General features: G+C 34.7%; 2 protein-coding genes across 2 annotated transcripts; both read left to right on the top strand.

Annotated features, from left to right (window-relative positions):
• The first annotated feature begins 2134 nt into the window (after nucleotides 1-2134).
• LOC106310170 lies at nucleotides 2135-3154 on the top strand. The gene is made up of 2 exons (XM_013747387.1): nucleotides 2135-2256; nucleotides 2340-3154. The coding sequence occupies exons 1-2, from the start codon at nucleotides 2197-2199 to the stop codon at nucleotides 2934-2936; spliced, it is 657 nt and encodes a 218-aa protein (XP_013602841.1). The 5' UTR covers nucleotides 2135-2196; the 3' UTR covers nucleotides 2937-3154.
• Nucleotides 3155-4960: 1806 nt separating this feature from the next.
• On the top strand, nucleotides 4961-10115 carry LOC106312705 (SNARE-interacting protein KEULE). The gene is made up of 21 exons (XM_013750320.1): nucleotides 4961-5231; nucleotides 5975-6033; nucleotides 6127-6208; nucleotides 6300-6378; nucleotides 6468-6518; nucleotides 6614-6710; nucleotides 6842-6874; nucleotides 6992-7117; nucleotides 7200-7391; nucleotides 7504-7587; nucleotides 7677-7775; nucleotides 7849-7925; nucleotides 8072-8168; nucleotides 8448-8573; nucleotides 8664-8759; nucleotides 8840-8959; nucleotides 9034-9108; nucleotides 9197-9399; nucleotides 9497-9587; nucleotides 9684-9773; nucleotides 9868-10115. Exons 1-21 carry the CDS (start codon nucleotides 5159-5161, stop codon nucleotides 9919-9921), a joined length of 2004 nt encoding a protein of 667 aa, XP_013605774.1. The 5' UTR covers nucleotides 4961-5158; the 3' UTR covers nucleotides 9922-10115.
• The last annotated feature ends 3772 nt before the right edge of the window (nucleotides 10116-13887 follow it).

The following is a 13887-nucleotide window of genomic DNA, read 5'->3' as shown; positions in this document are numbered from 1 at the left end:
TCCGATCTGATCCGGATATTAGGTATTCCGGATATCTCATTCGATCCGCATAAATAAAATAAAAATTTTAATAAATAAGAATTTAAAATAATATAAAATAATAATATTTTACTATAAAAATTAAAAATTAGTTAATTAAAAAATTATAATAACTAATATAAAAAATTAAATAAATAAATATATTGTAAAACTTATATAAAATATAATATTTATACAAGTTATATATAGTATTTTAAAAATAAATCTATATATGCATATAACGATCGGATCGGTAATCCATTTTGTTAGCATTTATGTTTTTTCGTTTCATACAGAAGATATCGCATATTAGTGTTCGGATATTTGTTTTGCTTCATAAAGTTACGGATATCCGTATTTTCTTGTTTAGATCAAAATGAATAACAAATCAAATAAAAAATTATGCATATTTTGCCCAGCCCAATAGATCCCTGTTTGGTGTCCTTTAAATTCTTGTTAATCGTTATGTTTGTTCTTTTTTTGTCGCGGCAAATTCCCCTAGCATTAGGTTTTCTTCTTCCTCGTTATTTTCACCTCGTTTGGTGTTCTTTAAATTGTTGTTAATCGTTCTTTTCTATCTCTTTATTCGCAGAAAACTTCCCTGGCATTAGATTTTCTTCTTCCTTGGGTGTAGTCTTTGTATGGTGCATCTTTTGAGCTTAGTAGTGTCGTGTCTACTTCTTGGTGGTCGCTGTTGTTAACTTCGAATTTTTAGTCTCTTCCAAACTTGTTTGGTGTAAAACGTCTAGTGTTTGTGTAAGTTTCCCTTGTTTGGATTCTATCTCGTTTGTTTAGCCGTTTGTATTCTATTTAGTGTTTTTATAAGTTTCCCTTGACTGTTTTAATGTTATCAGATGACGAAAAAAAATGTTAAAATGTGTTGGAAAGGAAAATCAATTGCTTAAAATATATAATTCCACCATACAACAAATGATTAAGTTTGAGAAAGTGGGGGTAAAAAGGAATAAACATGACCTAATATTTCTTTAAACCACAGCCTGTAGAGTCGTTTTCAAAGTGACATAGGAATCATAAAAAGCTTATATTTGTCCCACATATTTGGATCTATGGGGCACAAAGACAATAGGTTAAACGCATTGGTCACCATCAATGGATCTATGGGGCACCAAGACAATAGATTAAATGCGTTGGTCACCATCAATGTATATTGCATATGATATCATCATGTGATTTAAAAGGCACCTTCCTCCCACTTGAATTATACTCACATGTTTGAGTTCTCCATGCTTTATCTTTCTTTAGTGTACTTTGAAATGTGATTCACTTGTTATGCATTATCTTTGACAATCTCCATTATCACTCGATGAAAAGTATCCAGCACTACTTATCAACGATCAATGAGACATTATCTATTCTATTTAACAAAGAACAGATTATCTAAAGTATCATTCAACTGCACAATAACCCAATCACAAACAATATACTAAAAGGGAGAGCATTCCAATTTCGTTAAACAAACCAGTGCCAAGTGATTATGGTTTTAGTTAGGTAATCTTACAATAGCAAGTCAATTCAACTAAGAATGGTTAGCATAATAGCATTTAGTATTGGATAATATTACACAAGCAAAATGAAATATTCGAAACTTAGTTACTTAACAAACAAAAAGCAGTAGATAAACCGCTTTGGACTAAATATAGACTAGTTAGTTTAGATCTCGTTATAATCCCACCTCTAAAGCTATAGACATCTTTGCCTGGAATCGTGTCAACAACACAACCCTATCTTTAGAAGGGGAGAATAACAAAACAAATCATCTTTTAAAAATTATATATCACCCCCTCATATTACACAGTTTCTAAATCTCACCCTTATAAAGAATGTTAAGAATAAAACTACTCTATCTGTCTCAGTTAGCTATTCATATATGCATTATCTAGGCTCATTTTGAGATTTTATTGTTATTTATATTCCAATTAAGGATAAGTAAACAGTTAATTTTGGACGTACTTGATTAATCCAATAATATTGGGGCTAAAATAAAAACTAGAGCTAAAATACATGGGCCATATCCAAATCTCCACCCAATAAAAAGACGAAACGAGACTTTCCTTGTCGTCAAAGTCTTCTATAAAAAGTAACATCATTAGGCTAAAACACAAACAACACGAAGATCCCAAGAAACGAGAGAAAGAAGACAAAGAAGAAGAAGAAGAAATGAAGTTGGTTTGGTCTCCGGAGACTGCATCTAAGGCTTACTTAGACACCGTTAAATCGGTACGTTCTATGTCTTTCTTGAATTCTTGATTCGTTATTTTAACGATATATATCTCTTACGTTTTTGTTTTTCTAATCTTCAGTGCGAGAATCTTGAAACACCTGATGCGGCGGAGCTAATATCAGCGATGGCGGCCGGATGGAACGCGAAGCTAATCGTCGAGACATGGTCATACGGAGACGCAATAGCCTCGAGTATCGGCTTAAACGTCGCGAGCCAACACGCAAACGCGAAACACATATGCATCGTACAAAACGCAAGATCGGAATCAGCTTATCTCCAAGCCATTCAAGAATCTTCATCTCCCTTGAACTTACCGGAGACGATCATCGCCGAAGAGCCCGAGAACGCGATGAAGGAAATACAAGGGATCGATTTCTTGGTCGTGGACTGGCGGAACAAGGAGTTTGCAGCGGGTGCGTTGAGGAACGCTGCGTTTGGAAGCAGAGGAGCGGTTGTGGTTTGTAGAAATGGGTATTCGAGAAGCTCTTCGGGGTTTAGCTGGAGAAGGGCTTTGAGAGAGAGGGAAGTTGTTAGAACGGTGACTCTTCCGGTCACCGGAGGTATTGAGATTGCTCATGTGGCGGCTAGGAACTCGGGGAAGAGTGAGAAGAGTAAGAGGAGATGGATCACACATATTGATCAGAGGTCAGGAGAAGAACATGTATTTAGTATCTAGAGAGTAAACTTTTATGACAAAGTTGTGAGAAGTGTGTTATTTGGATTCTTGTATATTACTTTGTACATAAGACTCCATAGATGCTGTTGTATCATACTTGTTTTAGATCTCAGCAACAACCAATGATATATAAAAAACGTTACATTGGTTGAAAGATTGAACAAGACTGTAAAATCTTTGTTTGTATCTTATCAGTTTCACTCTCTCTTGTAAGACTATGAAAATCTTGATTGAAAAAACGGAACAAAAGCGTGATGGAAACGATAATATAAGGTAGAAAATGTTTAAAAAATCATTACAGAAATCAACATTTTACTCAGCCATAAAATTTTATAAAATTTGGTTCCAACATCTCCTTGGGTGTTACTTTTTTACGTAAAATAATGCTGAGCTAGAGGCAAATGGGTGTTACTTTTTTTTGGAGAAAACAAATGGTTGATTACTTTCAATTTTCATGTCTTTTATTGGCCCATCTTCTTGTCTGAAAGAAAGCACCATGTTGCTTACAAGGTGAAAGAGCATTTGTTTGGTTTCTACTTTCTTTCACAATGGTCTTCTTGTGTTAGAGATAAGGTATCATGTGATGAAGTAAACTAAAGGCAGAAGGATCAGAGATAATACTAGGAGAGTGGATAGATAATTCCACTAGTGCGTTTTCATGTGAATGAGCTTCAAACTTGTCAAAAAGTGTTCCATTGGGTCAAAGAGCATTTATTAAGAAAACCGACCATTGAAGACATTCATTGAGGCATCCTGGGTATAATGTCCGTAATCGAAATCTGAACCGAAAAACCTGATCCATATCCGATCCGAAATGTCAGAAATACATGAATAGGTCTTTTAGGATGTTACAAAACATATCCAAACCCGAAGTGTTATTAACCGAACCTAACAAATAACCCAAAAAACCGAAAAAAAACTGAAAAACCCAAAATAATATTCCAAGTAACCGATCCAAATATTCAAATTAGTATGCAATAGAACTATTTGAAACATAAATATGTACATTAATATTTAATTTTATATTTATTTTGATATGATATCTAAAGATAAATGTTTTAATTTTAAATAAGTACGTTATATATCCAATTCTATATAAATAAATATATTTTTTATGTTTTTTTTAAAAAATTTAGATTTTACTTCTGGTTATCCGAACCGATCTGATATAACCTGAATCCAAACGGTATATGATTGCTTTATGGGTTTTAGGATGCAATACAAATTAAAACCGAAACTAATGTGTTATATCCGAATCCACCCGTACTCACAAATTTACTAAAATAGAATATATGGTGTGTAATCCGAAATACTCGACTCCCCCCGAATGCCAACGCCCAGGCCTAGAGTCATGTACAAGAAGAATGATCATTATGATAATCCATACATTGCGCTCAAGAATAGTTCTTTGGGATAGCTTGAGCCCATCACGCCTAAACCCAAAGTTTACTAATCAAATATTGGAGCCTGGAAGGCTGGAATGATTAATCTAGCCCAACTACGTAAAATTGAAAGTAGCGTTTTGTGGATATATCTGGTTCTACGTAAGATTGAAAGAAGCCACAGATGGCGCTTGTGTTTGACTTGACCGAAGTTCCCTGCGGCTGCGGTGTTGGGTTGTCCGGATCCTGAGCAGTCTGGCCAGTCAGTGCGATCAGCAATCTCAAATCCACGCTTAAAAAAAAAGTGAAATAGTTTAGCACTTAGAGTAACCAAAATTTAATAACTATTGACGTTATTATTTATTAAAATTTTTATAGAGTTTGGCACGAAAATGAATTAAATCAGTTGATGTATAAGTAACATTTACAGAAGTAATTAGGAGGTCCACAAACATTTAAACGCTGGTTAACGGTCTCGTCAAAGACAGCAGCCGCGATTGTGGGGGCACGTTGGTCAATTGACTAAAATCCGCGATCAAACGTTAACTTCAGAAGACCCGGTCCAATTACCGATTCAAACCGTCGGTTCGGGTCAACACGGTCTAAACTTTATCTTCACCAGCCATCGCGGTTTTCGAAACAGAGAATTTAGTTAAAAGATAATTTTAATTTAGTTATTATAAAAAATAAAAAAAGTAGCTTTCTCTCCATCGGTCTTCGTCTCGTCATTTGTCGTTCGCGATCTTCAATCTCTCTCTCTCTCTGTCTCTGGTCGACCTTTTTTGTTCGATTCGTCGATCGGAGATATTGACCGGAGTCAGAAGCTTGTAGATCGCAGCCATGTCGTACTCCGATTCCGATTCGTCGTCTCAGGCCGCCGACTACAAGAATTTCCGGCAGATTACACGTGAACGTGAGTTCTCTTCCTCTTTGTATCTATATTTTTATTTGATTGAATCTGTATTGACTCTCGTTGATTCGGATTGACTTGTGTCGATTTAATTTCTGGATTCGCGTTATCTATTTCTGGTTCCGGGTTCTATGGAGTATCCATTTTCGTCGTATCGTTTCCTTTTGATTCTGGTTTCTACGCTCATGAGAACGATAAAGTTTTAATTTTTTTTTTTTTTTTGAGGTTTTATAATTGGGTTTGTCCGAAGAGAGTACGCGAGTTCAATGGCTAAATTGAACATTCGGAATGATTTGTGCTCAAATGTTAGAATTTTAGATTAAGACGAGGTTTATGAATTGGTATTATGCTGGTGGTGGATCTGCTATTTGTAGAAAATTGTGGATCTACTTAGATTTGTTGACCCGCATGGTTGTTTGACGAGGCTAGTAGATAGAGCTAAAAATGCTGATGTAGTTTACCAAATCATGCTTATGGACACTTCAAGGAGGAAACTTTTGTACGTCTGTGATAAAGACGATGAAAGGATTGATTATGTTATGGTGTATTCCTAGGCTTTGAGTTCGTTTAATTGTAGTCACATTGTAGAGTTATAGGTAGTGTGTATTACATGTTATGCATCCTTGGCTCTATATTTTCTTCAGGCTTTGGCTGTTATCACTGCTTGTTTGCTCTTACGGCGCTATAGTTTTCTTCTATGCTTTTGTGAGGTTTTATCTGATCTTTTGCGCTTCGTTGTTTCCCAGGACTCTTGTATGAGATGCTTAGATCTGCGAAGACAGGGAGCTCAAAATCCACCTGGAAGGTATGTTTTTGTGTAGTTCACCGTGGACTGGGTCTAAGCTTGATACCTATTTGTCTGCTAAGTTTCTCCTTTTTTTCTTTTCTTGTATTTTAGGTATTAATCATGGACAAACTTACTGTCAAGATAATGTCGTACGCCTGCAAAATGGCTGATATCACACAAGAAGGAGTTTCATGTGAGAATTAAGTATTTTTGTAAGAATTTTTGTTCCGTATGATGCTTTATTTGGGACAATCTTAACGGGTATAAGCTATCATTTCCTGTAGTGGTTGAAGACATTTTTAGACGAAGACAACCTCTACCTTCAATGGATGCCATTTACTTCATCCAGCCAACTAAAGAGAAGTAATTTATCTTTGATGTTTCCTAGCTTTTTTCTAAAATATTTCATTCACTATTTCATCTTATATTACTTTTTGATGGTGTATCATCAGCGTCATCATGTTCTTGTCAGACATGTCTGGGAAATCACCATTGTACAAGAAGTAAGGAGATGATTCCCTCTTTGTAATCAGATCTATCCTGAAGACCCTTTCTTTATAACACTGATTTTTTTCTTTATTCCTCTGCATCTGTGAAGGGCATTTGTTTTCTTCAGTTCACCCGTTTCCAAGGAGCTGGTTGGCCACATAAAAAAAGATTCGAGTGTATTACCTCGGATTGGAGCATTGAGAGAGGTGTATATTGCAGAAAAATCACACTTTGTAGTGTATACTGATTGTTTGTTTCAACTTAATTACTTAGTATGTGTTATAGAGCTACGATAGTATCCATATGGATAACTTATTATTTGATTTTCATTTTGCAGATGAACTTGGAGTTTTTTGCCATCGATAGCCAGGTATGATCATTCCAAATCTCTTGTCTTCATGGAGTGCAACCTGTGGTATCATGTTGTTGTTGTATGTTTCATAATGTGAAAGAGGGTCGCAGATGACATTAACAAAAATTAATGCAGGGTTTCATCACGGATCATGAGAGAGCTCTAGAGGATCTTTTCGGTGATGAGGAAACTTCTCGAAAAGGCGACGCGTGCTTAAATGTGATGGCTTCTCGAATTGCCACAGTCTTTGCTTCACTGCGGGTACTAAACATTATTCTCACGATTAACGACTATTATCAGGGATTCAGGATATGGCTCTTCTGAACCACTTTGGATTTTACAGGAATTTCCAACAGTACGATACAGGGCTGCAAAGTCACTGGACGCATCGACAATGACAACTATGCGCGATTTAATTCCCACGAAGCTAGCAGCTGGAATCTGGAATTGTCTAGCAAAACACAAACAGTCGATTGAAAATTTCCCACAGACTGAAACGTGTGAGCTGCTCATCCTCGACAGATCCATAGATCAGGTTTAGAACTGTTTTCGCATTTGATGGATCTTTCAGTCTACTTATGGTGTTCATGCTTCGTCCTCTACATGTTTTATATGATTAGCATCATTTACTTGTTTTGAATGTCTAGATTGCCCCTATTATACATGAGTGGACTTATGATGCTATGTGCCATGATTTACTGAACATGGACGGAAACAAATATGTACACGTGGTAAGGTCAACTCTTTGCTGTAGAAGTTATTGTTATTTTTTGGTGTCTCTCTTCCTGGATACTCCATGTGATGTTCTTTTAGCTTTTAGATTCCAAGCAAGTCAGGTGGACAGCCAGAGAAGAAAGATGTGCTCTTGGAGGAACACGATCCTATTTGGCTAGAGCTTCGACATGCACATATAGCAGATGTGAGTGTTACACCTAGGTATATTCTTTGATAATGTAAAAAAGTGAATCCTTTTGACCTGCGTTTTCCATCAGGCTAGTGAAAGATTGCATGACAAGATGACCAATTTCTTGTCGAAAAACAAAGCCGCTCAGCTTCAGCATGGTAAGAGGTGGGTATTACTTTTACTTTGGCAGCGTATATTGCACTTCCACCTAACTCAGCGTTAATCTACGTAGAATATTTTATTTGATTGGAGAAGTACTTTATTTTTTTTTTCTCTGCTTCTTAATGATTTTCTTCTTCTCTTGTATTTAGAGATGGAGGTGAGCTTTCCACGAGGGATTTGCAGAAGATGGTTCAAGCATTGCCACAATACAGTGAACAAATTGACAAGCTGTCTCTCCATGTGGAGGTAGTTCTTTAGTTATGAACAACACCCCCTTGTCTCTTCTTGTTACATCCACCTCCATTTCAAATGTTATATGCCTCTAGTTTGTATTCTGTAACTTGTAGAACGTCCAACTTTAGGTGGTGCAACACACAATTACTCTATTAATGTGCATCATCTAATTGAAATTACCCAGATTTAGTGTCTGAAGAGCTATCTGCAGATGTCCAAATTTGTCGCTTCTTTGGCTTTTCACTTTTTTCTCTGAGAGTCGAATTCATGTAACTTTTGTTAATGTTGTAGATTGCTAGAAAAATCAACGACCTTATCAGAGAGCAGGGACTTAGGGAGCTTGGACAACTTGAACAAGACCTTGTCTTCGGTGATGCTGGGATGAAGGATGTGATTAAATATCTGAGTACTCAAGAGGTTTTGCATCTAATTAATAGTAATTGCTTTACTGTAATTTCATGAGATATTGAGCTCTTGACCTATATGTATTTTCAAACTCCTGTGCAGGAGGCAAGTCGTGAAGGTAAGTTACGCCTGCTGATGATCCTCGCAACAATTTACCCTGAAAAGTTCGAAGGTGAAAAAGGTCAAAATCTAATGAAGGTAACTTGGGGTTTAGTGTGTTTAGAATCTTTGTTTGGTTCCCATCAACTCCACATAAAGTTTATTGCTTTTGTTTCTAGCTGGCAAAACTCCCTTCTGACGACATGAGCGCTGTAAATAATATGAGATTGCTTGGTTCAGCCGTGGATGCTAAAAAGAACACTCCGGGAGGTTTCACTTTAAAGTTTGATCTTCACAAGGTAACATCTTCTCTCCGAATGTTCCATTAAATGTATGTGAATCTTCCTAAAGTTATTTGTTAATGGGACTGCAGAAGAAACGAGCTGTCAGGAAAGAGCGCCAAGAGGAAGCAGCATGGCAGCTATCTCGTTTTTACCCCATGGTTGAGGTGCACTTTGTCACCGCCCTTGAACTTCGTATGGAGCATTACTCAAGATTTTAGCATCATGAAAGTTTCATGTGTTGGAATTTTGCAGGAACTCATCGAGAAGCTTAGCAAAGGAGAATTGCCGAAAGAGGATTACCCATGTATGAACGACCCGAGCCCGAGTTTCCACGGATCAACGTCGCTTTCTTCATCAGCAAGTAGTAATCAAGGCCAAGCTGCTGCTCAGTCAATGAGATCGAGACGCACACCAACTTGGGCTAAACCTCGAGGCTCAGATGATGGATACTCAAGGTAACCTCGTTGTTCATATGCAGAATCCACTTCTTGGCCACATTGTTTCAGAAAGCGGAAAAAAACTTCAAAGCTTAAACTATTTTCATTCTTGCAGTGATTCGGTGTTGAGACATGCGTCTAGTGATTTCAGAAAGATGGGACAGCGAATATTTGTGTTTATTGTTGGTGGAGCGACAAGATCAGAGGTAAGAGGCTAAAGAAAAAAACGATCTAACTGTTGGGAACTATAATCAAAACATAGAATGCATGATGATCTCTTATTACTGAGCTTTTTTTTTCAGTTGAAAGTATGTCACAAACTAACCACGAAACTCAAAAGAGAAGTAATCCTCGGGTCCACAAGCCTCGATGACCCTCCACAGTTCATAACGGTAAGCCATTACACACATACTTCACATTCGGAGATTTGGTTAGACTATGAATAAAGCTCTCAGTTGAAGTAATTTATCTTCTTGTGTCCCACAGAAACTGAAGCTCCTGTCTGCAAATGAGCTATCTATAGACGATCTCCAGATATGAGAATCCATATCCCTCAAGTCAAAATCCTTGTATTTGTTCTTTGATATCTCCCATTCTAATTTGTAACCAAGCTAAAAGACATGTAAAAGGGATAAAAAAAAATCAATCAGATTTTGAGATCATGACTGTTAAGTTTACGCTTATTGTTTGTCGTCTGAAGATGTTAAGCAACTTATAAGGTTGACTTCGATATCTTTTACTATTGTCTTGTTAAATTGTCTTGTGTAAATCACCCTAAATCATTCGTTTTGCTATCTCATAGTCTACTTTCTGATCATTTTTTTTTAAATGCCCAAGATAGCAAGATCGTCTAAAAACATCAAGAAGGTGTTGACAGGAAAGCTGAAGTTAGATACTAGTATTTAGCTTCAGCTTTCCTCTCGTCTCTGTTACTGACACCAAACTCTTTGACATAAGAGATATATAGCTATCCACATTGATCTTCGTTTGCCTCTCTTAACATCCCTATCACCCGTTAAAGCACAAACGGATAAATCAGATTCAATAACAAGCATGTATATTCTCCAATCTACTCTACTTTCACTTTTGGTCATGCGCGATAAGAAGAAAACGAAAGAACTTGCACATGAACGTCGCATATGGACCTAATACACCCATCATTTCCACTTGCGTCACGACCATCGGTCTCATACTACATCTACATATCAAAAACTAAGCAAGCAAGCAACCAAAGAGTATAAATCCATGGAAAAAAATTATACATTTAAGAAAAATGTCGTAAGTCAACATTGTCATTCATTAATCATGTAGTAGTTCGTATATAAATGTAGTTTGTTCCCATCATCAGCTCCAAAATTCATTCAGTCATAACTTTTGTTAAACTGGATATGTAATATAAGTAGTTCTAGTTGAACTAGTTCATAATAATAACAATACTTTTTATTCTTCATGTTTCTTTCATTATTCTGCATGTTTTCATATACCCAAATAAAAAATCATGACATCTTTCGCTGTCATTATCTTCTCTACGAACAGAAAATATGTTCTGAAGTTTTAGGCATCACCTAGTAGTTTGGATTTCAATGTATTATCAAGGCTGCGTTATCGATTTTACCACCAGTAGTTTTGAATTCAATGTTAAATCCTTAGGCTACAGAAATTTTTGAAAGAAATACTTTGCTTGAATTCATATTGACTAATTATTATTCGCTAATATACTTAATCATTAGACTACTAATATATACAACCATCATATGGTTAAACAATTATAGTAGTATTAAATTGTGCAAATTGCTAAGGAGATAAACGTGCAAGTCTTTTAACGAATCAAAACTCATGATGTGAGCTGATTAAGTGATTAATGATACACAGGAAAAATGTATTTACTTATATAGTCTTGGTTCATCATTTTCTTTTAAATAAAAGAAACCTAGATCAAATTATTCCTTCACATGCTCGATCGTGCTTATCTAGGGTTACTCATATATATATATATATATATATATATATATATTAACTTGTTCAATGCATGCTTGGAGATATACCTTCTCTTTTATCATTATGCTTTCATACACACACACATATATATATTCATTTTGTAATCGTATCATGAGGAATTATAACTCCTCTTTCCAAATAATATATTTTAATCCATCGTTATATGGTCGTATCATGAGGAACTATGACCGTTTACAGTATTCATTTTGGTTAACATTTACTTAACAAACCGTAATATTCATGCATGTTACAAATATCACAAACAAACAAAAAGATAACAACGATCTTACATGAAAATGGATGTAGGTATTTTGATGTTCAAAAATAATTTAACATACACAAAAATGTTCAAAAAAAAAATAATAATAATAATTTAACATACTGGCTAATTAACTCAGCGGAATAGTCTAACTATATAGGTAGGTTCTTCTCTGAACTTGTAAATGAACAAAGGTCTATTATTAGTTTATCTCACTTTTGAATATTCCAATCAAAATTGTAAATTTGGTTATTATAGATAGATGGTTCTCGAACCAATTTATAATTAATATCGAGATAGTGTAAAATAGAAGCAATCATTGGGATAGTGTTATAGCATAAGTGTTTGCCCTAACTAGATTATTGTTATTTGTTATTGCAATATCTATGGACACAATGATTTTCTCTATAAAGATTGTTTGCTTTAATAATTAAAAATCAAAATGATGTTTTAGCATCTGAAATGTGGTGATCATCATTCGTTATTACCAAAATGATACTTTTATTTGTTGGATGAATTTTTGTTAAGAGGTTTAAATTCGAAAAATTTTGGATTTATATTTCAATTCACATGATGTAATATTTTGCTTGGTCTCTACACTAAATTATTTGATGGAATTTGTTGAAAAATATATCTAAATTTTTTTATTTCTAAATGCTAAATACTTTTATTGGTTGAATTTTTTTTGAAAAGTTAGCAAAGGTAATAACACAGCATGCAAAATGTGTTAAGTCTGGAAACTAATAAAATGTATCATATATAGTATCACATTTGGTAAAACAGAATATTATCTTTAGACTTCAGAATAGTATGTTATGTTTTGCGTAGTGATTCAAAAAAAAGTATGTTATGTTTTTTTTTTGTAATAGTCGGTACGTATTCAAAATATCAGACAGTGTGTTTTTTTTTTTTTTTGATCAAAAAAAAAAAAAAAAAAAAAACGTTACATATATAAACAAAATACAGATGATGTCATTCATTGGGAAACTAATACGTCATAAATTACCGAGGCGTCAAGATTCCGGTCAAGTAAGTAAGAGACTGTTAAACCGCACGTGCCAAACAACACGAGGAAATAATTCGGAATTTTGTCAATGCAAACGACGCAGTATCATTTCTACACTATCTGCTGCGTCTCCGGCTACTTTTTGTACTCATAAACTGTGCAGTTTTGAGTATCAATGGCAGTGTGCATATGCATTACCAAAAATTCAAAGCTGCCCGTACATGAACGTAATGATCTTGGAGCCACTGATCTTTCCATGTGTATGCTCATCATTCATCAATAGCGCAATCAACGGACAAAAATGCTCTTTTTAGTCTAAATATTGGTTTCAACCATCAAACTAAGGTAAATTCTTGAGGATACATAATATCCTAATTATACGTTATTCCATATGCAATATTTATACAATTGTCCTTTCCAAAATATCTATATATGTATACGGCTATCTACATTTTTATAAACCGAAAATGTGTTTTCTTCTACTGTTACGCAACGCATACCTTATACTACACGTCAACAACATACCTAAACAATATTCTAAGAAGAATCTGCATTCAAGTATATGTTTTTTTTTTTTGAAGAAAAAGTATTCAAGTATTTGTTTCATGAAAATGATTTCATTTGCACTAAGAGTATAATGTAAGAAAACGCATGAAAAACGTTTTGTGCTGTATTTTAACTTTATTTTGTTAAAAGAGTTTAACAACTTTAGCTTTGTATATTGCTTATAAAAATATTGTCCTCTTGTAAATCATTTAATTTATCTATTCGTGTTCTTTACTCCTTTAACTTTCTAAAACCTTTTAACGCAAAAATAAAATAAAAATACAAATACCTGTACACATTTATATAATCTTTAATAGAAATTTGGTGAGAAGTCAGCATTGCCGACAGGAAAATCTGCCTCACCACCAAAATGGTGAAAATACAAAACCAATAATTACGATAACTTTTGCTTAAGTTGCAATCACATGAGTACATAATTACAACAACTCATTTTCTTTACACAATTACAATATCCGTCAAAAACGTATATTTTCTTAAGAAATTATTTTATATTGAAAGTAAACTAATTTGGTATGGATCCATAACTACTGAGCTGCGAGCTAGTGCCTATATTTTCCAATTTTCTTTCAAATGTGCTTGCAGAAAAAGTGACAGACAATAATTTTGAATTCTAAGCTTTGTTTTTGTTAATTTTCAAAGTTTAAGTTTTGAACGTTTTGAGATTAATTGTTCGATG

Source organism: Brassica oleracea, chromosome C8 (assembly GCF_000695525.1).
Source record: "Brassica oleracea var. oleracea cultivar TO1000 chromosome C8, BOL, whole genome shotgun sequence".
Classification (NCBI taxonomy): domain Eukaryota; kingdom Viridiplantae; phylum Streptophyta; class Magnoliopsida; order Brassicales; family Brassicaceae; genus Brassica; species Brassica oleracea.
This window is presented reverse-complemented; position numbering and strand designations above follow the sequence as displayed.

Excerpts from the sequence above, each read along its gene's own strand:
- LOC106310170 (XM_013747387.1), top strand. The coding sequence starts at position 2,197 with ATGAAGTTGGTTTGGTCTCCGGAGACTGCATCTAAGGCTTACTTAGAC. Across the intron at positions 2,257-2,339 it reads ACTTAGACACCGTTAAATCG|TGCGAGAATCTTGAAACACC; the intron begins GTACGTTCTATG and ends TCTAATCTTCAG.
- LOC106312705 (XM_013750320.1), top strand. The coding sequence starts at position 5,159 with ATGTCGTACTCCGATTCCGATTCGTCGTCTCAGGCCGCCGACTACAAG. Across the intron at positions 7,118-7,199 it reads CAGTCTTTGCTTCACTGCGG|GAATTTCCAACAGTACGATA; the intron begins GTACTAAACATT and ends TGGATTTTACAG. Across the intron at positions 9,400-9,496 it reads TCAGATGATGGATACTCAAG|TGATTCGGTGTTGAGACATG; the intron begins GTAACCTCGTTG and ends TCATTCTTGCAG.